We start from the raw sequence: 23,100 nt of genomic DNA on the forward strand, positions 1-23,100 counted from the left end.
CAGAGTGCAGTGAGATGAGAAAGTTGTGTGAAAGCTGTGTGAAAGAGCACCGTGTTGGGGATTTCAGATCAACTGTGCATATATCTAGACTGGGATCATATCCCCAGCCCCACCATGCTAGAATATGAAGATTCTTGAGCTGAATTTCTGCCCTCACTGGAATCAGCTGTAAAATTCTAGTGATTTTATCAGGCTAGAGTTTTGCTGCCTATTTTGAGCAATAAAAGAGTCCTCCTGTTTCACCAGTACACACACATGCTAAGTCCATTTACTTAGACTTAGGGTTTGGCACAGATTTTGGCCTTAAATGGCAGTACATTCAAATCTCTTTAATATTGATAGCTTGGATTTCAGATTACATGGATGACTGAATAACCAGTTAAAATAACCAGCCAGGATATTCCTGTAACTTGTAGCATACCTGGTATTTTCCCTCTTTCTTCTCTAAATTATGATGTCACTTTCCACATAATTTTCCAAGCATTTGTAATGACATTATAAAAAAAAAAAAAAATATCTTTACTGGCAGAACAAGATCTTTGGTTTATGACCTGCATATTAGAAACTAATAAAACCTTGGTGTGATACGGATGGTGTTACCAGTGTAAATTGCTAACAAGAGTTTTACTGTTCACTTCGGGTTTCACATTTGCCTTGCAGTGATTACCAAATAAAAAGCCACCATTACACCCTGACATTGGAGTGAAGCTGTGTGGTGCAACATTGTTGCCAAAAATGAGGTCTCTATCCAGAAGACATTACAACCTGGATTGATTTTTCTAGGGTAGAGGTGTAAGAAGGCTGCAATGCAGAAGAGATGAAAGGATAATGATATTCAGTGGTTTTATTGTTTGCATAGAGATCTCCGTTGTTTTTACTGTCTGCTTATTTAATGTTCTACAAGAGGAGACCTTGAGGTTGTATTGGAAGCATGGCTAAGTGTTCAGGGCAGGAATAAATGAGTAGTCAGCTGGTGGGATGTCCCAGTCCATAGGCTTCAGTATGGAAAGAATGCAAAGTCACTTGGCAGAGAGATTGCTTAGATGGGAGCATTGTAATACTCATTGAAAGCTCATTTGGCTTTTAGCACAAAGATCCTATTTAAAATCTGGGCTGCCAGATTATTACAGTTTAGGGTACTTCTACTCTAGATTCCTGGCTGTAACCTTTTACAGAGAAAAGCTGCAAAACTATTAAAATTGATACACAAGAATCATTGCAGTCACTCAAGTAATGGGCTGCATATGGAACTACTATGGCTGCATTACTGTTTTCTTTTGCAAGGTAGTACTTCAGATAGTTCCAACATCTCAGCTATTGCATGTTCTGAAACATAAATCCTACACATTTCATTTGGGAAAAAAAAAAGCCTGAATTCAGGTTTTCACAGTTTTGTATGTGTATAAATTTATGTATACATGAACATCTAAGCCTGCCTGTCATTGGCCTCTGTGGTTAGTCTCTGAAGGTAGTGGCAGACACTGGAGAGCTTGATTAAAAGAAATTAACCATAATGTCAACAATTTTAAATGCTGATGGATGCCTTGGAGAAGAGGAATAGACAGTTACAATGCCTGTTACAGGAAGCAGATGTTGGCCTTGGAAGCACTGCTTGAACACTGCTGTTCAGGAGTCACTGCATCTGTGATTCTGCATCTCACAGCACTATCCCAGGCAGTGTGCACACAGCCGGAAGCCCAAGTTAAGATGCACACAAAGTGAAAGTGAGGAAAGACCATTTCTCTGGAGCTGTAGGAACTACTGCAAGATGACCTCTCAGTGTAGAGTGAACCTGATCATCAAAATACAAGGGACTGTCTCCATGTATCATCACCATGGAGGCTTAGCTTTGTTCTGGGCTTGGCATGCTGGAAGAATACAAACACAGATCTTCCCATGAACCTGCAGTGTGGTATGATGCAGGGACGTATCTAACAGTACTTGGCAACATGCACGCAGGTTAGCAATCAGCAGTAGTACTGTCTTCATCCAGTTATCTTAGGGCAAGTTTAGGAAGTTGAAACTTGATTGTCTAACCCGGCATGTGTCCTTAACTTTGACATCTTTGTGAAGCAGGAGCAGAGAAACTGTATTCTTTTTACTTCATACAGAAATCAAGACACTCACCTGTGCACTCCTGCACATTGTTGAGTCTTAGTTTCAGGAACTCTTGTCTTATGAATCCTCCCTCCCATGCCATGTAGGTTGTGCTTGTTACTGCTGGTGTTAGCCCACTAAAGCACAGGCCAGTTTTCATTCTGCTTCTGAAACACTCAAGAAAAATATTGCTCAGTGTGGTTTTGCTGTAGACCTCAATTTTAAGAATCTGTTTCCTCAAGGAAGAAAAGCGATCACTTGTCTCTTTTTGGTTTCTTAATATTTTGCACCCTTAAAGATCTTAAAGAAGCACTGCTGTCTTTAAATAGTATTCATGCAGCTGAGCATGGGCTGTAACAATAATAATGATGATGATAAAAATTGCAGAATCACAGAATGAGTCAGGTTGGAAGGGACCACAGTGGGTCATTTGGTCCAATCTCCCTGCTCAAGCAGGGCCATCCTAGAACACAGGGCACAGGATTTTGTCCGGATGGTTCTTGAATAACTCCAGTGAGGGAGGATCCACAACTTCTTTGGGCAACCTGTTCCAGTGCTCGGTCACCCACACAGTAAAGGAATTCTTCCTCATGTTCCTGTCGACCTTCTGTGCATCAGTTTCTGCTCATTGCCTGTTGTCCTATTGCTTGACACCACTGAGAAGAGCCTGGATCCATCCTCTTGGCACCCATCCTTTATATATTTGTATACGTTGTTGAGGTCCCCTCTGTTTTCTCGAGGCTGAACAGGTCCCTCTCCCTAAGTCTACTCAGGAGAGATGCTCCGGTACCTTAATCATTTTCGTAGCCCTCTGCTGGACCCCCTCCAGGAGCTCCATGTCTTCCTTGTACTGAGGAGCCCAGCACTGGACACAGCACTCCAGATGTGCCTCACCGGGGCAGAGGAGCAGGATCTCCTCCCTTGACCCGCTGGCAGTGCTCTTCCTAATGCATCCCACTGGCCTTCTTGGCCACAAGGACACACTGCTGGCTCACGGACAGCTTGTTGTCCGCCAGGACCCCCAGGTCCTTCTCCACAGAGCTGCTTTCCAGCAGGTCAGCCCCCAACCTGTGCTGGTGCCTGGGGTTATTCCTTCCCAGGTACAGGACACTGCAGTGGCCCTTGTTGAATTTCAGAGAGTTCCTCTCTGCCCATCTCTCCAACCTGTCAAGGTCATTCTGAAGGGCTGCACAGGCCTCTGGGGTATCAGCCACTCCTCCCAGCTTTGTGTCGTCAGTGAACATTTACCTATATGATACTGGGCCAAGTACTGAACTTAATAGTAATAATGAAGTGTGAAAAACAATTGCCAGTTCTCCTATCCAATGATATGGGTTGAAAGCATTGGAAAATAAGAGTCTCCTAAAAGTTTGAGTAACGACTTGAAGAAGAGAGGTGAGGCATACTGATCCACTGCCAGTATTACTGGGAACTACTAAGCAGATGTGTCAACACTAAGAGACTTTTTCAAGAGTGTATCTGTTTTAACCTTCTCAGACTCCCTCCTCAGACTTCAGTCGTGAAGGAAGGATAAGTAGAATCATGTCCTCTGCTCTGCTTTCCTCCCTCTCCTTTGTTTCAGTTTAATCGGGTTCAGACTTCTCTAGTGTTGAAAATACTGTATTTTCATAAGAAACGTAGTTGCTGTGGAATAGGTCCAATATATTCTAGAGTTTTAGAGGGTTTTTATTGGCTTGATACAGTGAGATTTTTTTTCCCTTTCTCCTGTGGTTTAAAATTACTCATCTAACATGTTGATTTATAGCCTGTCATGTAAGACTGTTTCCCCTTAGCTATATCTTTTTAAATGATCAAATGTATTTCTGAAAAATGTCCTGGTTTTGCCTTGAAATATTAGGTGATAACTGCAAAAGTAAGGGAGAGATTAGCTTGTTAAACTTAGTATGATACCAACATAAAAAATATGGCAATTAAAAACTTCCTTAAGGCAGCAGAAGCAAAAAAAAAAAAAAAAAAAAGAAAAACCTTATGGTCTTAGATATCGCAAGCATATTCCATTCACCTGGGAAGTTTGTAGGTTGATGTGAAGGAAGTAGAGGAGACTCCTGGGCTGGAGCTCCAGGAGAGCAGCTTTTGTTGTTGCTGCCAGAGCCGCCTGTCTTCCCTCTTGTTCCTCCCCAGTTCATTCTTGAAAGCTGTGCCTGCACAGGGTTTGTGGAGCTGAACGGTGACTGATTGGAGAAGTGATCCAGGTTAAAAATAACTTTCTGGGGATGATGGAAGGGACATGAGCACAATTGAGGGGTACAACAGGGAGGCACAGAAAGCAGCAGAGAAGTTGAGAGTGGTGGCGGCTGCCCTGGCTGTCAACCACCATCAGAGGAAATGCCGAGAGAAAGCTCAGCCTTGCACTCACATGCTCTCTTCCTTCCAGCTGTGCTCCAGAGAGGGCCATCTGCTTGCTGCTGTCTTATCTTTCTCCTTCTCTCACCAAGGTCTTTTTGCCCCAGCTGAGCTGCTGCTGAAGTTAACCCCAGCTGCCTTGGGGCAAAATGCTTCAACAGCTAAATCACGGGTCTCTGCTAACCCAGCTGGCCCTGGTGGCAAGTGTGATCAGGCAAGAGGGAAGCAGGCGATACCTCCTGCACAGGGAGAAGTGACAGGCAGCCAGGGACAAGACAGAAATAGTTTTCTGCCAACACACTTGCAGCTGGAACATATGTGTGAATACTAAGTTCTGAATGCTAAAAGTAGTGATGTAGTTGTTTTCTATATTGCTGTGCTGATTTCATTGATGGCTCGTGACAGGTTTGTGAGATGATATTAATGTTAAGGGGATGGCATTGAGGAGAATCTTCCCAGAGGATTTCTTTTCTTACAACAACCTAAATACATCTCACAGCTTTTGCATGTAAATGGAGTGGAGCAAGAAAGATGCTTCTTCAGTACTGTGTGTCTTGACTATTAAAGTGTGCCACTTGGCTGGTAGCCATCAGAAGTAACATTGAGGTGAACTGACTAAAGATACTGTTAAGGAAAAAAAACAGTTTAAAAAAGGACCACTTCAGCGTTAATGTGAAAACGTAGAAAGAAATAGTTTTATACTTTCAAAGTATAATTTTGAAAATAATTACACAATAAAAGCAAAGCTGGATGACTTAGTTCTTTCAGTTCCTTTAAGTTCTGTTCAACAGTATCTAATATTTATCCCCTACTCTTCTATGTTGAACTGGTCTTGGATTCCTGCTTACATTGTTCCTCTAGGACACTAATTAAAGCATGTGTTATGAACTGGCTTCAATTTCTTTTTCATTTATTTATTAATGTGCTTACTTATTTTTACACTTCTCTATTCTCGTGGAGCACAGGAGCAGTCGAGCAGAGCATTATCACGGAGCAGAAGTAGTCTTCATGCTTCTTGTCAGTTTTGGGGACCTCAGTGGGCATTTCTCCCTCCCCCCACTAGCTCCTGATCTGAAGAAGATGCAGCTGCTCTCTTGGGGGAATTGTTTACCTCTCTGTGGAATCTTGTCCTGGTCAGCTATGTGCTAAGAATGTGAATAATTTTGCTGCGGCTGCTTTACATGTAAAAAGCCTGACCTTAAGAAATTTTATCCAGCTGAGTTTTTTTTCTTTGTCTTTTTCTTTTTTTGCCTCTAGCACTGGTAGATTTGAGAGTTTTATCTTGCAACTGCAGAAAGCTGTGGTAACTTTGAGTCGTGTAAAGCATTTAGTACAAAGAGATATTTTTGTACCCTTGAAAATCGTTAAATGCCAGTCACTGCTATTTAGCAGCTCTTACTTTTGGACCTGTAGTTATATATGTGTATTTGGTAGGGTTAATGAAACTAAGTTAAGCACTGCATGGAGACCTCTGGAAAATGTCTAATAAGGTCCCTAGTGCTGCAGTGTAGGAGTATATTGCATTACAAGATTGAGCATATTGATTTTAAAATGTTAAAAGCTGAATGAAGGCCTTTTTATATTACCTGAAGGAGAACTGGGGGAAAGAAAAGAAAGATAGCATTACAATCAACGCATATAATTCAAAAATGCCAACAAAATTTTTAAAAATAATATTTTATGTAAAAGTTTTGTCTCTTCCTACTGTGAACAATAAATACGGCAAGTTGCCTTGCACAGCACTTGCATTCGGTGTGTATGTGTCTCTACAGAAAAATATTAGGAATCTCAAGATAAAACCCAGATGTTTCTTCAGTCACATGAGGTGTGCTGTGTTGCACTGGGAGGCTGAGAGAGAAAGTACCTTCATTTGTCTCACAGCAGAGCTGTTTTTCTCAGATATATTTTTTCTTTTAGACTCTGCATTACTGCTTGATGTCAGCTGGGGTCCCATTGTGGTACAAATCCTCAAAAGAGAGAACAGCTCAGTGGTAATGCATTCCAACCAGATATCCTGGAGGTTTTATAAGTTCTATTAAAGTACTCCCCAGAGAAAAATTAGGGGAGAAAAACTCTCGTAAAGTTCTAAAGGCCAGATCAGGAATATGCTGGAACCTTGTTTTAAAAATTGTTAGTACTTGACCTTGAATATGAATGAGCAGCTTAATTTTGCTGTCTTCACTTGAATTTTCCTTGCCTTGAAGGTTTTAAAACAATGCTTGAAAGTTCTAATGGTTTAAAACTGAACAAATCACCAAATAATGTTACAAGAAAAAGCAGGTAGAGGAATATCACTCTTTAAATGTTAAAATCTTATAAAGTAAAAGAAAATTTGTAGTGCCTTAAGTAGGCAGCACTCAGTAAAAATGACAGAGGCACTGTTAACAGGAATAGGTGCAAAATTCAGTTTATAGAGTTGAATATGGAGAAATGCAATAAACAGTACTAATGCATTGCACATTTGCAGCACCATGTAACTTTGTGGGGAACAGCTGTCTATGGCAGCACAAAAAATCTCTTCCAGTCTTTGACACAATTATTTTCTATGCTTTGGGGCTTTATTCCTGGACAGCAAACCTCATAACTCATCTTGCTGAATCTGAATACCCAGTTTACAAGTTCCTTGTATCCAATTTGTCTAAGGAATAATTCATAAAGTCTGTGAATACCTGTAAAAATACTGTAGTCTACATAATATATATGTATCTTTTTAGTAGAAGGAAGAGCAATGGGAAGCCCTTATCTTGGTGTCTGTGGCCACTGAAAAGAAATGCTTTGATATACAAATAGCATTATTGTAAATGTAATGCCAGCCAAATGCATTTTTGGCTAATGCGTGAGCAATAAAATTAGCAAACATATCACTTGCTGCTAATGAAGAGGAATAAGCTCATCATGAAACCTTCATTGAACTGTTATTCTATCCAGCTTGATTTACTTGCCATGATAGAGTAAGAAACAGCTGTCTCAAAAGAAAAATTAAAAAGAAAGAAAAAAGGGGAGATACGTGTGCTAGTAGGAAGGGGTCATGCTACCACTCTGACAGCCCAGGATATGACAAGTGGGTCTGGAGGAGAGCATGGATGGCCTGCTGCTCTTGCAGCAAGTATGCCCTAGTTGCTAATAAGTGTAAATACTAATACTACAGAATATCCCACCTTAGAGAAAGAACATGAAAGAGCCCAATTCCAAGAGTAGACTTAAAAGAGTTTGTATGGTGCTTATTAAATGACAGCTGGCCTTTGCACAGCAAGGTGTTGCTTTTGCAGGAATTGCCACTAATGTATTTAGTGACTTAAAATGCATTGTATCAGGAATAGGTTGGGTTTTGGTTTTTATCTTTTAAGATTGCACACCTTGAGTGTAGGGACCCTCATCTGGACTCCCAGAGTGCAGAGTAGCAGGTTCGTCTCTTATTCATGGCCAGATTTCATCTATGAGGACCCTGGCCCACAGCTGGCAGTGAAGCTGTCCTGGAGCACCCTTCTGAAAACAGCAGCCCTGTTCTGCTGTGTGCTGCACCTTTTCCTCGAGGCTGGGATCAATGCTACCCTAGCTTTGAAGATGCCTTCTGAGCAAGGCTCTTTGCTGTGTTCTGTGTGTGTTGAGAGTTTGTGAGATTCCAGTGGAATCAATAAATTCCTGAAGGCAGCTTGCTGTGATTTTTTTCCTCCAGTGATTTGTATAGGTTCTTAGCTGGGTGCTGCAGTGTTATTGACATCCTCACATTAATAATTACATTGGTATTAACATCAGCACTGTTGGCCGAATTTATGTGTTTCATTAGGCTGAGTCAGACAAGGGCAAAAGTGGAGGAATTAGTCTGGTGGAAGTCTATCCATTCTCTTGGGCAGGAACACTTTCTGATAGCATTGGTGACACGCGCAGCACCTCTCCTGCTCTGCTGATTGCTTCAGTGTGCCTTATGAAGAAGTGATAATAAAACACTTCCTCTGTGTGTTACTTTTCTTGTCTTTTGAAGCTGAGTTCTGCCTTTAAATTGAGTTTCTGGATTCATTGTTGCTTTCTGGATGTAGATCATACCAATCCAGAGGAAGGTTTCAAACCAAATGGCGGCTGGGTTTTTGAACCAAGAATTTGAAGATTCTTGCCCTGTGCGTACCTTCCTCCTAGTTATAAAGGCTGTAATACCTGATATTGTCTGCTATTAGCTTCTGGCGAACTCTGCTACTCAGTGCTGCTGCTGCTGTTTGCTTCTCTTTGCATCAACCCAACTGCTTTACTGTTAGGGTAAAAGAAGTGGAAAACAGGGAGACAGGAAGTGTTGCATTCAACACTTTAGTAACTTGAATTAAAATCCAGAGGCTTAGTAAATGCTCTCCACTGGCTTGGCTTCTGTGCCATGTAGAAAGGTTTTGATTTGAAATACCAGGTAGTTCCTTGAGTTACAGTCGTAAGCCCCAGAGTTTGCCCAGTGCTGGAGTCGGTATGAAAAGGGGATGGTGTGTGCAATAAGACCTCTAGTTAATAAAAAATGTGAACAGGAACCTGGAAGGGGGTTTTGGTGAAGATGATAGTGCTGCTTGGTTTGAGACAACTCATGAGCTTATATTTGAATTTGTTTTCTAATTGCCCTCTGTTTCTTTTCCTCAAGGTTCAGAAGCTGTTGTAGGATGTTACCTTACCTTTGCAATACTAAAGGTATGGCCTTGTGGGATCAGGAGAAGCTCTTAAGCCACACTGTTAATGCAAGGCATATGGCTGGAGCACTGTGTGACAGAATGCAGGTCACTGCAGTGGCTGCCAGACAGAAGTCAACTGGAGCCCAGGCTGAAACTGCTGCAGACTGTATCCAGAGGATGGGAAGTGCCCTGTTCCTATAACCAAAGCGAAAATATTTTAGGGAAGTAAAACAGGATCTTTGAAAAGGAGTTTTGTATGCACTTGCACGTGTGTGCATGTGCGTTCACTCACACATGAAGTAAGCAAAGCTCTTCCATGCTGCTCTGTAATGTAATCTTGCCAGTGCAGTAATTTGTAAATGGTGTTTATAACATGATTTGCCTCACTATAAGGTTTCTGAATTAGCACATAATAGTGCTCCTGCTATTAGGAAAGATTAGAAGACATTTGTCCAACTTTCTGTCTGCTGATGGACCCGCCATGGGTCACTTGGTTAGACTTGAACTCAAATAGTTTAAATAGCTCTCCAGTGAGCATACTTAAAGTGTAATGAGGAACAGTTATGGCTGTATATACAATTGTTTGTTCTGTTTTAAATTAGAAATCCTTTTCAAAATAGGATTCCTCTCTTGTGTTTGTGTAGGGCTCAGCACAGTGCAGAAGGCTTTGGGGTACCATCACAGCAGAAAGGATTTTGTGTAGCTAGGAGATAACCTAGAACACTGCAGATGTACAAATACACATTTTTTTCCCCCTGCTTTATTTTTATCATTAATGTAAACTCCTATGAGCTTTGTAATATAGATAGTCCTGAAGTACTACATGTGTTCAAAATGGAATGCTGTGTGCTCACTCCTTACAGCTCTGTGCTGATGTGGGATCTGAAGCAATGTGTTTTCCAGAATGGGAATTTTCTGTACTGTTGGCCAAGTATGATTGCTAAAGCAGGAGTGTGTGCTCTCTGAAAAGCTGGGGCAGTGAGTAGGTGCCTTCAGAAAGGGGCATTAGAGCCTTTGAGATAGGCAGCAAATCACCACGGATCTTGGGTGTTTACAGCATCACTCCCTTCACCAAATATGTGGGGAAACAAGGCTTTTGCCATCAGCTTTTCAGATACAGATGTGCTTTTTCCAAGGCTGGTGTGGACAGGAAGAACAGGTTATTTGTCACTGTTCCTCAGGTCTATCTATTAAGTTGCCTTCATGATAAAGCTGCCTGTACCCTGGTCCCCTTCCTCTCATGCCTGTGTCCTGGCTGGAAGAGAGCAGCTCAGCTCTGTTTTTCCTTCCCAGCCTACTTGAAAGAAAGGGGGAAAACAAGTGTTATTCATGGTGGCTCTTTGTTATTTTCACTCACTTTATTATTGTTGTTAGTGTTGTGGCCTCTCTTCCCTTGCCTGTTCGTTCTTTCATGGCACTTGAGCTTTGTGCAGAGTGCAGCTTTGTTGCCTGGGACAGGACCTCTTCCAGCTTCCTTCAGACCTCCCCCTTTCCAAATCCTTTCCAGAGTGCCTGATGTGCTTCCAGAAATGGTACAATAAATGTATATGTAAATATAATAAAATTACTTGTTTTATCTGACTGGTGACACGAATAAGAGTCTTATTTCTTCATTAAAGAAGTCCATGAAGAAGTAAGAAAAAGGTCATGTCTTTTTTTTACATATTGCTTTTAAGAGGCTCACTTGAAATTAGATTAATGTAAAGGAAACCATATACACAGCTGTGCACAGGTTATAGAATACCTGTATGCGTGTCAGTACACACACACACTCTCTGGAACATCAACAGGAGCTGTCTGATGAAATGTTCTGATCGGATTTGAAAATTCATATTGCAGTGCATGTGTGTTTTCTCTTTAAGCAGATTGCATCTCTTGAATAGTTCATCAGAGCTTCTTGAAGTGTTTACGTATGCGCTCTTTGTCTGGAGATGCTTTGTTATAAATTCTTCCTTCTTTTTACAGGCATTTGTTTGGAATTATGCTGAGCAACCGTGCTTGGTTTATTTCCAAATGTCCTAACTTTGGGACTGTGGATTGGCTTATAGCCTGAAATTCATATCTCTCCTTTTCAGGGGAAGAGCCATATTTGAACAACTCATGGAACACAAGGACTGTAGTGTAAAATGGGAGGCGTCCCTCATGAAGCTCCCATGGCCAAACACAGTGTCTTGCAATGAGCTCTGGTGGGGGAATGGACTGCATAGTTAAGGCTTAGTTAAAAGAACAAACAAATACCAGGAAAAAAAATAAAGGAAGTTCTATGCTGCTAGGTAGTATAAGTTGCATAGTGTTAAAAAGTATTTTGATGTAACTGGTAACTTTTGAGGCATCTGACAAGAAGTTATGTTGTATTTCCAGTCACTGTTCTCTCTGGTTTTTTCCTCTCTTAACCTTTTTAAGTTGGTGAAGGTGTTACGGTGGCTGGTCTTTATAACTACCCTGCTGCTAAATCTATATAGCACTTTTTTCTTCTCTTGGAAGAACTTAAATAGCTTTGATTAGTCATCAAGTTAAGGAGAAGCTTCTGGGAAAAAACACTAGAAAAGTCTTTTCTGTGATACTTGTGAAAGAACTTTGTATTCACGGTAGGGCTAGTAAAATACAAAAACTAAAGTGATAGATTTCAAATATTAGTATCACTTGGTCTGGTTCATTTGTTTCATTTTTAACTATCCAGAGTTGTTTTAAATCCAAAAAGATGTTAGAAACATTTTGATCACCAAAAGATGGGTTTTGTAAGTGAAAAAAAGTAACCAGATGATCTAGTTACTTTTGTTTTATTTTGTCTCATTCCTTCCATAGCAATAGCAAATATATCTATGGAAGGAATATAGCTGGGCATCAGGAAGAATTTATTCAAAGAGTGATTAAGCATTGGAGTGGACTGCCCAGGGAGGTGGTGGAGTCACCATCCCTGGGTCTAGTTGACGTGGTGATGTTTGGTCAAAAGTTGGACTTGATGATCTTGGAGGTCTTTTGCTACTTTTGTGATTCTGTGATTCTGTGGAATGTGCCATATTCTGTGCCTTTGAGAATTAAGGTAATTTATTTCAGAGGTGGTTTGTGGTGGTCATGATACAAGGGTTTCTGTGCTGGGACCCAGTAGAATTGACACTTCAACCCTCCAACATCTTTTTGCCTGGTACTCCAAGTTGTGTATTTTGACCTGGACTTAATTACCTTATTTTAATAGTAAGTTATCATGCTGCCATAAACACAAAAATAGCAGGACCCCATTGTACTGGATGCCATACAAGCAGAGTAGTAAATATACCAGTCTTCTGTTGGTGAATGTCTAAATAAAGACTAAAAGTGTTGGAAGGCAAACAGAATGAGCAGTGGCATAGCAATGACTGTCACATTTGATTTATTTGTATTTGTTTTTCTTCTGATAGGGCATTTACCAGAGCACTGTATTGTTTACAAAATCCTCCCTCTGTCTTTTGCACATACTGCCTTTGTTAGTTCTGCAAATATCTGTTGAAAATATATATAAAACCCTTTTGGTTAAAGTTGTTCCTTACCTGCAATTCCCCATTCCTAATTTACAGTAATGTATTTTTTCTATATGTTGATGTGATTTAACTTAGTGAGTCTTACATTTTGTCATGTGTCTATATTCTTTTTCTGTCTGCCCAATTTTGTGTACTACAGTGTGTCTCTTCTGCATACTTTAGCCCCTAGTAAGCTTGGAATGAAAAAAAAGAAAGGAAGCACTCTGACAGTGTGAGGTGGGAATGCACAGTCAGTGCAAAGCAGAGCTAGAGCATCCAGCCAAAAGAATGGATGACCTTCAGAGCTGGAGTGCTAGCAGAATTGAAAATAATTCAGGAGCACAAAAGGTAGAAGTGCTGTAAGCAAGGACTAAAAGCCAGGTTTAAAGCTCCGAGTGACTTCACCACAAGGATGACTTTTCCACCACTGTTGGCACATCATCAAGAATGGTGTGCACGGCTCTTATCAAAATCATGTCCCAGTCTGATCTTTCTTGATACAGAGATGGGCTACTACATCAATAAAAGGAATGAAAATCCTCTTTAACAAAAGAAAACTAAGTTCAGCCCTGGAGGCCCAGCTGTGAGCATCCCTTAGTGTGAAGGGGGCTTCACTGTGTAGGTTACAGCAGAACTACTATGTAAAGACAATCAAAACTAAAATCAGAGACAATGAGCTGATCCTGCATAGTTTAGGCTGAAAGTTTATACCTGCCTAAGCAGGATAGCTTCGGAGGAGTTTGTAACAGGAGCAGTGGGGCAGAAAACCCTTAACTAATCATGGGGTAGCTGTCCATTAGTTTCTGAATGGTTTACATGGTTTCTGAATGGACTAAGTGATACCGCAGCACTCAGTAGGTTTCTGCCCCTGCTAATTTTCTCCTGCTTTTTTGATGCACTAAAACTGAAAAGCACTAATGATACTCAGGATAGTATCTTAATTATGTGGCTAGAATATTTTAATCAAGGTTATGGTAGGCATGGGAATTTATGTGCAAAATTTAGCCCCTGGTGTTAGCAACCTGAAAACAGGCAAAACAAAAGTAGAGTACTAAAATGGATAAAGGGTCCAACTAGAGAATAATTGCAGAGAGAGAATATTACAAAATAGGTTTCTCTTTTCTGTGGGGCTGCAGTGGTTCTGATAGAGTACATTGTGCACATTGTTTCCTGAACTGCTTGGGTTTTGCGTGTTTAAAATCATGAATGAAAAATCCTACAATGGGGGGCTATCACAGAAAAGCTTGTAATCAATGCTGGATCATCTCTTTTGGCGTGAGCTTTATTTTTTTCCCTTCTGCGAGGAACCTGTATCTGTTTCCTGCATCTGTCGCCCATCCTTCTTAGTGAATGGAAAGCAAGTAATTAATTTTTGTTGTTGTTAGCAATTAATTACCCTTGCCAAATCTTGGAGGATCTATTGTCTCCTTCAGACACAATGTTCTTGGGAAAAAGTCTTACTTATTGTAACCTCTTGTGCAATCTTCGCTTGGATGATAAATACATCTTGGCAACGAGGAGCTTTCTGAATGAAAAATGTTGCTGGACAACCCTGTAGTACAGCAAGAACGCAGACCTCTGCCAATGCTGGTGGAGTGCAGCCAGGCGGGAGGGTAAAATGGGGAAAGCCTTTCACACTGCCTGCAGAGCACAGTGAGATGAAGTCTTTATATGCACACATCCAAATATCTGTTTACCATCAAACAAGGATTTTTCCTGTTGTGCATCTGAGCTCAAAGGTGGCCTTCCTTCTAGCAAAATCTTGAAATCTGTTGGAAAATTGCCATCTACCAGTGCAGGACTGGGGAAATAACAGAGAGCATGTGGACCACGCAGCAGTTGGGTTTAGGTGGCCTGCTGTAGGAACTAGCTGGGAAACTCCACCCTCCCCATTTTTCTCTTTGAGTCCACAAATTTGAGATCCTGCAGTTTCCTCAATCTGCTTTGTGGTTTGTGGCCTAACTTTGGCTTTCCGTTAGATCTGTCCAGAACTGTAGGTGACCACTGAAACCTCATTTTAATATTGCAGCTGTTACATTAATTACAGAGTTATTAGAGTTAATTGTAAATGCATCTTTTCCCCCTGTAGCTCTTCACCTTTACTTTTTCTGCTTGATTTTTTCATCAATACTTAGTGATGTCTGGAAGCAAAAAGGTGCATAAAAGCCCTGCACAGAGAGATGTTTGGATCCTCCCAAGGGAATACAGAGAATGAGATGGACTGGGTGCACTCTGTTCTCCTGTGGTTTCTGTGCACACTGCCGTGGGCCTGGCAGCTGGCTGTGGGGCAGCAGAGCGCAGCCAGCAGCCAGGTTTCCCAACCCATGCTTCAGCTGACCCCGCTTGGCCTGGTGAAGAGGAAACAATGTGAAGCAGGGGGCCCGACGCAGTCCACCTTGCAGTTATGGAAATCTTCGTTGACCTCAGTGGGAGCTGGATTTGATCCTGTGCCTACTGGAGTGTTTTGGCATTGGCTACGGCTCCAAGTGGCTTTTTTTTCCCCTGGCTCATTTCTGGTTCTTTTTTTCCCTTTTCTTTCTGAAATGTACTTACCTTTGAGTGCTGTAAAATCAAGACCGCTCCATCCATGTCAGTGTAGCTGTGCACTTTTATCTTTGCCCAGTGTCTGTCCTTGTTTCCTCAGCCCTTCTACTGTCTTTGTATTGGTTTGCAAGATTTTGGCATTGATTTCCCTCCTTTTTGAGCCATTCTGCTGCTTCTCACAAACACCCTCCATCTCACTTAAACCTCTGCTCTCCAGCGAGTGTAATTACTGACACTGTTTAATCCATCCTCTGCCCTTCTTCCTAAACTTCAAAACAGTCCTTATATTGATTTCTGGCGAATGAAGACCAGGCTTCAGCCCCAGCTGCCAGCAGGGAGCCAACTTCCCCTTCAGCAGGCTCCTGGAGGCCGGCCCTTTGCTGCCTCGTCCCAGCCATGCTCCCTTGCTCAGCAGAGCTCATTTCTGTGTTGCACATAGGAAGGAGAGAGCCACCGTGCCCCAGGAGCCAGCAGCCACCGTGGACAGAGCACACCCTCTGTGATCCTCGGCCACGCATCAGCATGTCCTCTGTCCCTAAGGAAAAGGTGCTGGAAGTAACAGCCCTTTTCAGGTGACTGCCAGAGGGAAGGGAGCTGTAGGCTTGGACAGTGGCAGTGGGAAAAACAATGCAGAGGAGGACAAAGGCCAGCTGTAACAGTGCTGGAGCTTCTTGTTGCCCTCCACTCTCCTTGAGTATCCCATGCCTCCAGAGGGATTTGTCTCCTGGGTTGAAAATTAGGATTATATGTAATCTACCTCTGAGGAAAAACCTTTTCCTTTTATATGTGGATTTTTGGATTTTTTTTTTCTTTTGGTCACTCTCCATTTGCTTGGAGATGATATGAGGTTTTTGTGAATTAGTATCAGAAACTGGGGATATTGGTGTCTCGTGAGAGTTACAGGGGAAAGGGCCCGAGCTGTGGGATGCTGTACAGGAGAATCACAGGTGTTTTTTAATCACAAAAAAACTTACTTCATTTTTTCCAGCAGTAATGTAAATGCTGAGCAAACAGGGTGTGTAATGAGGAAACCCTTTGGAGGGTGGGAGCTGACCTAATGAAAGATGAGAAGTGGGGAGCTGGAGCACAGGACTGCTGCTGCTGTGGGGGCTTGTGAGGGTGAGATTGCCAGTGACACACCTGCTGGTCCCAAGCTCTTGCTGGCCTCTTACATTATCCAGCTATGCACAGTGGAATGTATTATGCTTGTTTCCTCACATTATTCCCACTGAATATAAACCCCCTAAACTGTACTGAAGGTAGAACATGCAGCTTCAGGAAGGCCAGCATTGTTTTCACTCTGCTTTTCAGACACAGGTAATGTCAAAAGAGGAGAAAGTTATAGTATGGAGGGTCAGAGCATTGCTTTCAGAGATGATATCACTATGCTGGTGATAAAAATTTCTCCTATTTTAGCCCCTTTGAACTGTGTACAGCCAGCACAGATAAGAGAGGGAGAAATGGACTATGTAGGCTGTTTTATTAATCATTAATTCAGTTGTTACCCAACATCCAAACCAGCCCAAATGTGCTTATGGAGAACATTTAATTTGGGAAACTAAGACTTGTGACCTAAGGCTAGATCCAACTGCTGTAAATGGGACAGAGTGTGTTAGCAGCTGTGTGGAACAGGGCTGTAAAGCCCAGAGTCCCTGGATGATGAGAATGCTGAGCACTAGGATGTGAATTTGCTAATACTTTAGAAATGTATCCACAAGAAGAAAAAAGAAAGAGGAAAAAACATTGTGGGAAATTCTTTCCTTCATACATAATATTCTTCTGTTGAATTAAAATTGCCCCTAGTAATGTGTTGATGCCAGTGAAGTATTTCAGCTATAGGAAATGTGAAACCAACTACTGCCTTTCTATGAATTATGAGTCATAAATTGTATGAAAAATATTCAGCTTGCTATAGCTATTCCCCAAGCAGAACCTCTGACTAATGGAGAAAACGCTGCCATTTTGGAGGGAGTAGGAGGGGTCTGAGTTAAGCAGAGCAAGATGCCAAGGGCCAGCCAAGTGCCAGCGTGTGGCTCTGTGCTGAGCGTGAATTGGTGTCACCTGAGATGATCCTCCCTTGCTAAGTAAACAATTGGAGGGTATGTGACGTACTTGCCTCACTCCAGCTGAGGCTCCTGACTGCCAGCCAGGGCCCAGAACTGACCCATGGGAGAGCCATGCACTGGTGCCAGCCCCGCTGCCACATCTGCAACCAGTGAGCCAGGCCAGGGAGGCACAGCCTCCATCTGATTCAGCACCCAGTGGGCAGGTTGCAATGACAGAATTCCCCTAAAAATAGCAGTAAAGTGGCAAGAGAACAGGATACTGACGTTTGCGTGCAAATCCTTGGTGGTGGCATTCATTTCATCCAGCTTCAGCCATCTAAGAGCTGGGAGTTCAGTTCAGATTAGTTCCCTAATCATTTCTCACTAAAGTTTATCTCCTCATATCTATTCTTTGAACTGCCTTTTGGAGGTGATTATAGAAAGGTCCTCAGCAACTACTTTTGAGTAGAAATCCAACTTTTTGATGGGTAAAGTTCTGTGAGTTAAATTCAACATCAAAGCTCTGGATTTCAGTTTCTTCGTCATTTCAGCAAAGACCATGCAGCCTCATGAGGATTTGTGAATTTTGCTTTGCAACCGTGCAATGCTAGAGTCATTGTTGAAAGGTGTAAGTGAAAGTATAAACAAACTGCAGGGAGCTGTAGAGCAGGGATTGCTAACTGTGGTTGTGTTTGAAGTTTAGCTGGAGCCTTCATATTTGCCCTCGTTTTAGTTTTCAGGCCGTGTGTCTGGCACCCGTATTAACTTCTCAGTGATGGATGTGTGCCCAATAAAATACAGCTAAAAAGACTGACGGTGTGACTGACTTTCAGTTTGGGATGCCCAGTCCTTTTCCAAACAAATAGTGGATGATGTCTGAAATACTGAAAACAGCAGTTTTTCTTCCCTATTGACTCTAGTGAGCAGAAATCAAACCCTGCCTAATTAGCTTCTTTGTGGCATCTGTGAAAGGATAAAGTTTTAACTATGTTCAGATGTGACTGAGAGACATACTCTCAAACACTAGCAGCTAAATTTTCATTTCATTTCATCCAGTGTGAAACTATGCTGCCTTTTCCATACATGATTCAAAGATTGTTTTAAGGGATCTCAAAGGACACATTTTAGTTTCAGGCTTCTTTAATTGCCAGACTCTGGGTAGGCTGTGTGTTTTGTTATTTTCTTCTTACAGTTCTTGAGTTGTGTAAGGCATGCAAATGCTTTCAAAATATGAGTCCATTGTGCTTCAGGCAGCTGTGATCTGGTGTTTAAAATGTTCCTATTAATGTAAGAACACTTAACTGCTTTACAACTCACAATCCAGTGCTTGGGGTTTGTCACGACGTGATTCAATTCTTGTTTGCTTTGTACAGGAGATGGCTGTTCGAGCACTGAAGCAGACAGGGAGCAGGAGTATTGAAGCAGCCCTGGAGTACATCAGTAAGATGAGCTACTTGGATCCTAGAAATGAACAGATAGTACGTGTAATTAAGCAAACCTCACCAGGTAAGCATGAACTTTTTTTTTTTTATTGTGTTCTTCTTTCTTGCAGTAAGATAGTTTTTAAAGTAGGGTCATTGCTGGGGGGAAGTGTTGGACAGCAGTGTTCCATAGCAGTCCTGTAGGAGATAGTGAAGTGAACTTCGCCTTGCAAGGCCAGCTGGGCTGGAACCTCAGTACAACTCACCTGCTTCCAAAGAGTGGTCTATGTACTCCTTCATAGTCTACATTCTCAAATAGAAATCTGTTACTCAAATCCAAATATTCCTCCATCAGACCAGAACAGACTTACTGGTATACAAATCAAGGAGGTGGACATCATATCTCTCTTGACATCAAGATTATTTGCACAGCTGAATTATGTGTCCCAAAGAAGGGCAGTTATTGCTGCTACTTTCTTTTGTGGCCTCTGATAAGGGAAAGCAAAGTCTGCTTGCCCCTGAGGCGCAGCATGAATCCTACTGACAGAGATGACAGATGGGTCTTACGGCTGCCTCCCACTTCCACACCAGAGTACCCATTTTTTAGGATGCTTTAGATTGCCACAGCCTCATCAGTGCATCTCACTGTGTCCCAACAGATGAGCTGTCGGGTGTTGTTGTAAGAGCAACCTCAGTAATGCTGGCCTTATGTCATGACAGGAGAAAGAGCTGCCAATTACCGATTTCACTTTAAAGATCTCTGATTATTTGTCCAACCTGATTCCATTTCAAAACATTGCATTCTTTATGAAGGTATCTTTTAGTGTGGTGGCAGCCTCTTCAGTGTGCAGAGAGGGTGCATGAACCTGTCTTAATGCCGTGCACATCCCTGTGTGTCTGTAGGCAGCAGGGCTTGTGTGTCAATGCGAGGAGGCAGCAGCTGTGCTCAGGTATGCTGCATCTGGTCCAGCTGGGACATGCTGTACTGCAAAAGGCTTTTAATCTACTGTTCAAGCCTGCATGACTATTCTTACAGGCTTTGTGAAGTCAAGATTTTAAAAGGAAATGGTTTAGGCATAGATGGGCCAAGTCCTGTGATTTGTGAAAGCTAAAGAACCAGAAGAGGAACAAAAACAGAACAACAGCACAGAGTCTCCCCTTGTCTTTTTAGCACAGCCAGTGCTTTATACACCTGCAATTTGTCCTCAGATCAAAGAACTGATGAAAAGTGCCGTTAACATTTCCACTGTAGGAATGCTGCTATCTTGTCTCTGCACATTCTTCAAGCTAAGATTAATATGTTGACACCCTGAAAGATTTTCCTTCCCAACAGATGGAAGATGAGTAATATGAGGGGGTACTCTGTGTCCAACACATTGGAAGGAAGGACAGACTGTATGATGCCTTTCTTTAAATGAAGGAGAGGGAAAGAAGGATTTTTGAGAATGATGGAAGAGAGAGATGTAAATAGAAAACAAGTGTGAGCAGGTGGCTCATTGTACATAAGATGGACTCTGTGATGGCCTAGTAGTTTATAGCAATGTTGACTTTAAGTTATATGGAAAGTCCTTCCAGGAGCTATTTCCTGCCCACTGGTGTTGTACTTAACACCCTGCTCTGTGGCTTCCTCCCGTCTGAGAGCAATGACTGGTAATACTGGTCCAGCTTTAAAAAACAGGCTGTAGAGTAATCTGATGAGTTCATAGTTAGGGAATTTGTGCTTCTATTTTCATGATTTGATAGGACTCCCTGATGATTCCTGGCATGAGCAATATTGTGAGCCAGTAGCTCGTTATCAGTAGGAATACTTGGCACTTATAACTTCAAATGTTCAGAGTGCTTAATTTAGATTTTGAAAGGTGTTTTTATAACACATATTCCCTGTGTCGTGTGCATGTGTTTGGTGTATGTCTGTATGTGTAGATGGGTGAGTAAAACAAAGTAATTGGTTCACCTGAATTGTTTCCTAACATTCTTCTGTGTTCTTTTTGTAAAGGAAAGGGTATTGTGCCAAATAATGTAACCCGCAGGCCGAGCTTTGAAGGATCAAATGAATCTTTTCCGTCCTACCATCAGATCAGTAATGCAGCCTATGAAGGGACAGGCTATGGAGCGGAAGGTGCAAATATGCTTACTGAAGTTCCAAGGCCATACATGGACTATTTAATCTCTACTTCTCAGTCTTCAGCTATGACTGCTCCTGTGCAGCGACCCTCTGGAGTAGGCACTCACAGCACACCAACGAGCCACCAGCAGAAAGCATACCCTGCAAATATGGAGTCTTCTGTGATTAATTATCCAGTGGCTAATCACAGCAGCCAGGCCTTGCAGCTGCAGGCATCTCATGGCTCCAACAGCCAACATTACAGTAGACAGCACATGATGGTGCAGGGGGAACCTATGGGATATGGTGTTCAGCGGAGTCCATCCTTCCAAAACAAGATGCAGCAGGAGGGAGGATATGCCAATCTCCCAAATAAAGGGGCAGTTGTTCAGAACAATACTGGTCATGCATTTCAGCAGGCACCAGCAAGCCTCTATATCTCACATTCTCATCACAAACAGACAAGTCCTTCTTCTCATCAAATGCATGTGATATCCAGAGGTCCAGCCTTTGCTAATGATTTTTCAGACAGTCCACCACAAAATCTATTAACTCCGTCTAGAAATAGCCTAAACATGGACCTCTATGACATGAATAATCCTCAAGTTCAGCAGTGGCAGGCAGCAACCCCGTCACGCAGAGATTCTTTACAAAACCCGGGAATAGAAGCATCTCCACGGCAACACGTATCCTTCAGACCTGATGCCACAGTGCCAAGCAGAACAAACTCCTTCAACAACCACCAGCAACAGCCACAAGTGACAGTGTCCATGAGGCAGGTTCCTCCAGGAAAACCTGATCCTTCCATTGCGTCTCCAAACACAATCACGGCAGTCACATCTGCTCATATCCTCCAGCCAGTGAAGAGCATGCGAGTGATGAGACCTGAGCCTCAGACTGCTGTGGGACCTTCCCATCCTGGGTGGTTGCCTGCGCAGGCACCGGCTGTGGATGGCTTGGAGATCATGGAGCAGCACGTGCCACCATCTGGAGCAGCTAATGCCTATCAGCTAGATGTGGATTATGGTAACCAGGAACTGCGGTGTCCACCACCACCCTATCCCAAGCATTTGTTACTTCCTGGCACCTCTGAGCAGTTTGATGTCAACTGCTTGTGCATGGGCGTGGAGCAGACTCTGCGTGTGGTCCCCAGTTCCACGAGCAATAAGGCTGAAGAGAGCAGTGAGCGAAATGATAAAAACAGCAAGAACACTAAAGCTGAAAAACCAAGCAAGGATAAAAAGCAGATTCAGACATCTCCGGTGCCTGTACGAAAAAATGGCAAAGATGAGGAAAAGCGAGAATCCCGAATAAAGAGCTACTCACCTTTTGCCTTCAAGTTCTACATGGAGCAACATGTAGAGAATGTCATAAAGACCTACCAGCAGAAAATTAATAGAAGGTTACAATTGGAGCAAGAAATGGCAAAAGTAATTCTTATTTTGTTATAATAAAATCTAATAGGGTCAAATTGGTTATTACTATTTTTAATTTGTAAAAAAAATTTTAAAGGTAGAATCCACTGAAGTAATAGCTATCAGACACCTCCCTGTACCAGACTGCATCCACTTAGAAGTGTAGATGCAGATTTGGGGGGCTGTTTGAAAAACCGGAGATGTGAAATGATATTTCTTCACACCAGAAAAGTAAAATGAAGCAAAACCCCCCCATATTATAGGTAAGAACTTAGAAGGCAGGCTTGAGGCTGAGATAATTCTGCCAATACTTTGGCAGCTCTTGCAAAACTCTTTGGTCTAGTTCTTCCTCGCTGTTCCATGATTGCTGCTCATTCACCAAAGCCGTGGTTCAGCTTGGCAGTGTAGTCACTGTGCCATATTTTCAGCTGAGTGTGTAATACTTGACTGAAAGTTGTCTGTTGAACGCATGTAAGTAATACTGTTGTGCAAGTAACCATATCTGGACCAGCTTGAACTGATTTTGGGACCATTGCCAGAACTTGTTCTAGAGGCAGGTCTTGGGGAGATGCACTTTGGGTGATAGAACTTCTTTAATGCCGAACTGTAGCTTTTGAATCTAAGCTGACTCTCTGATAGTGCTGCTTAAAACAAAGCTGCCAGGCTCTGATGGTTGGTCTGGCAGTTATGTTTGTAATTTTTATATGTGGAAGAGGAAGAGGGGTTTTTTTCTTCCCAGGCATGACTGGAATATGACTAATCTACTTTTGCATTAAAGGGTAAACTCTAAGGAAAGCTGTTATTAACACGTAATGGGTAATAATTAACTACCCAATCTTTCCTAGCGCAGTCAGTTTCCAAAGTCAATTAATTTGATGCTCACATTGCACCAGAAAACTCGGGAGTTTTGTTTGTTGAGGTTAGAATTAAAAGAATATTCTTGGAAAATCTCTTGAAATGTTGGCATTTT

General features: G+C 42.2%; 1 protein-coding gene across 1 annotated transcript in view; it reads left to right on the top strand.

Annotated features, from left to right (window-relative positions):
- Positions 1–23,100, top strand: part of LATS2 (large tumor suppressor kinase 2) — a 47,237-nt gene that overhangs the window by 18,045 nt on the left and 6,092 nt on the right. Inside the window, exons 3-4 of the mRNA XM_069013702.1 lie at positions 18,564–18,696; positions 20,608–22,145. Of these exons, the coding sequence (XP_068869803.1) occupies positions 18,564–18,696; positions 20,608–22,145 (1,671 nt within the window). The remainder of the gene's footprint in view (positions 1–18,563; positions 18,697–20,607; positions 22,146–23,100) is intronic.

Source organism: Aphelocoma coerulescens, chromosome 1 (assembly GCF_041296385.1).
Source record: "Aphelocoma coerulescens isolate FSJ_1873_10779 chromosome 1, UR_Acoe_1.0, whole genome shotgun sequence".
Lineage (NCBI taxonomy): Eukaryota > Metazoa > Chordata > Aves > Passeriformes > Corvidae > Aphelocoma > Aphelocoma coerulescens.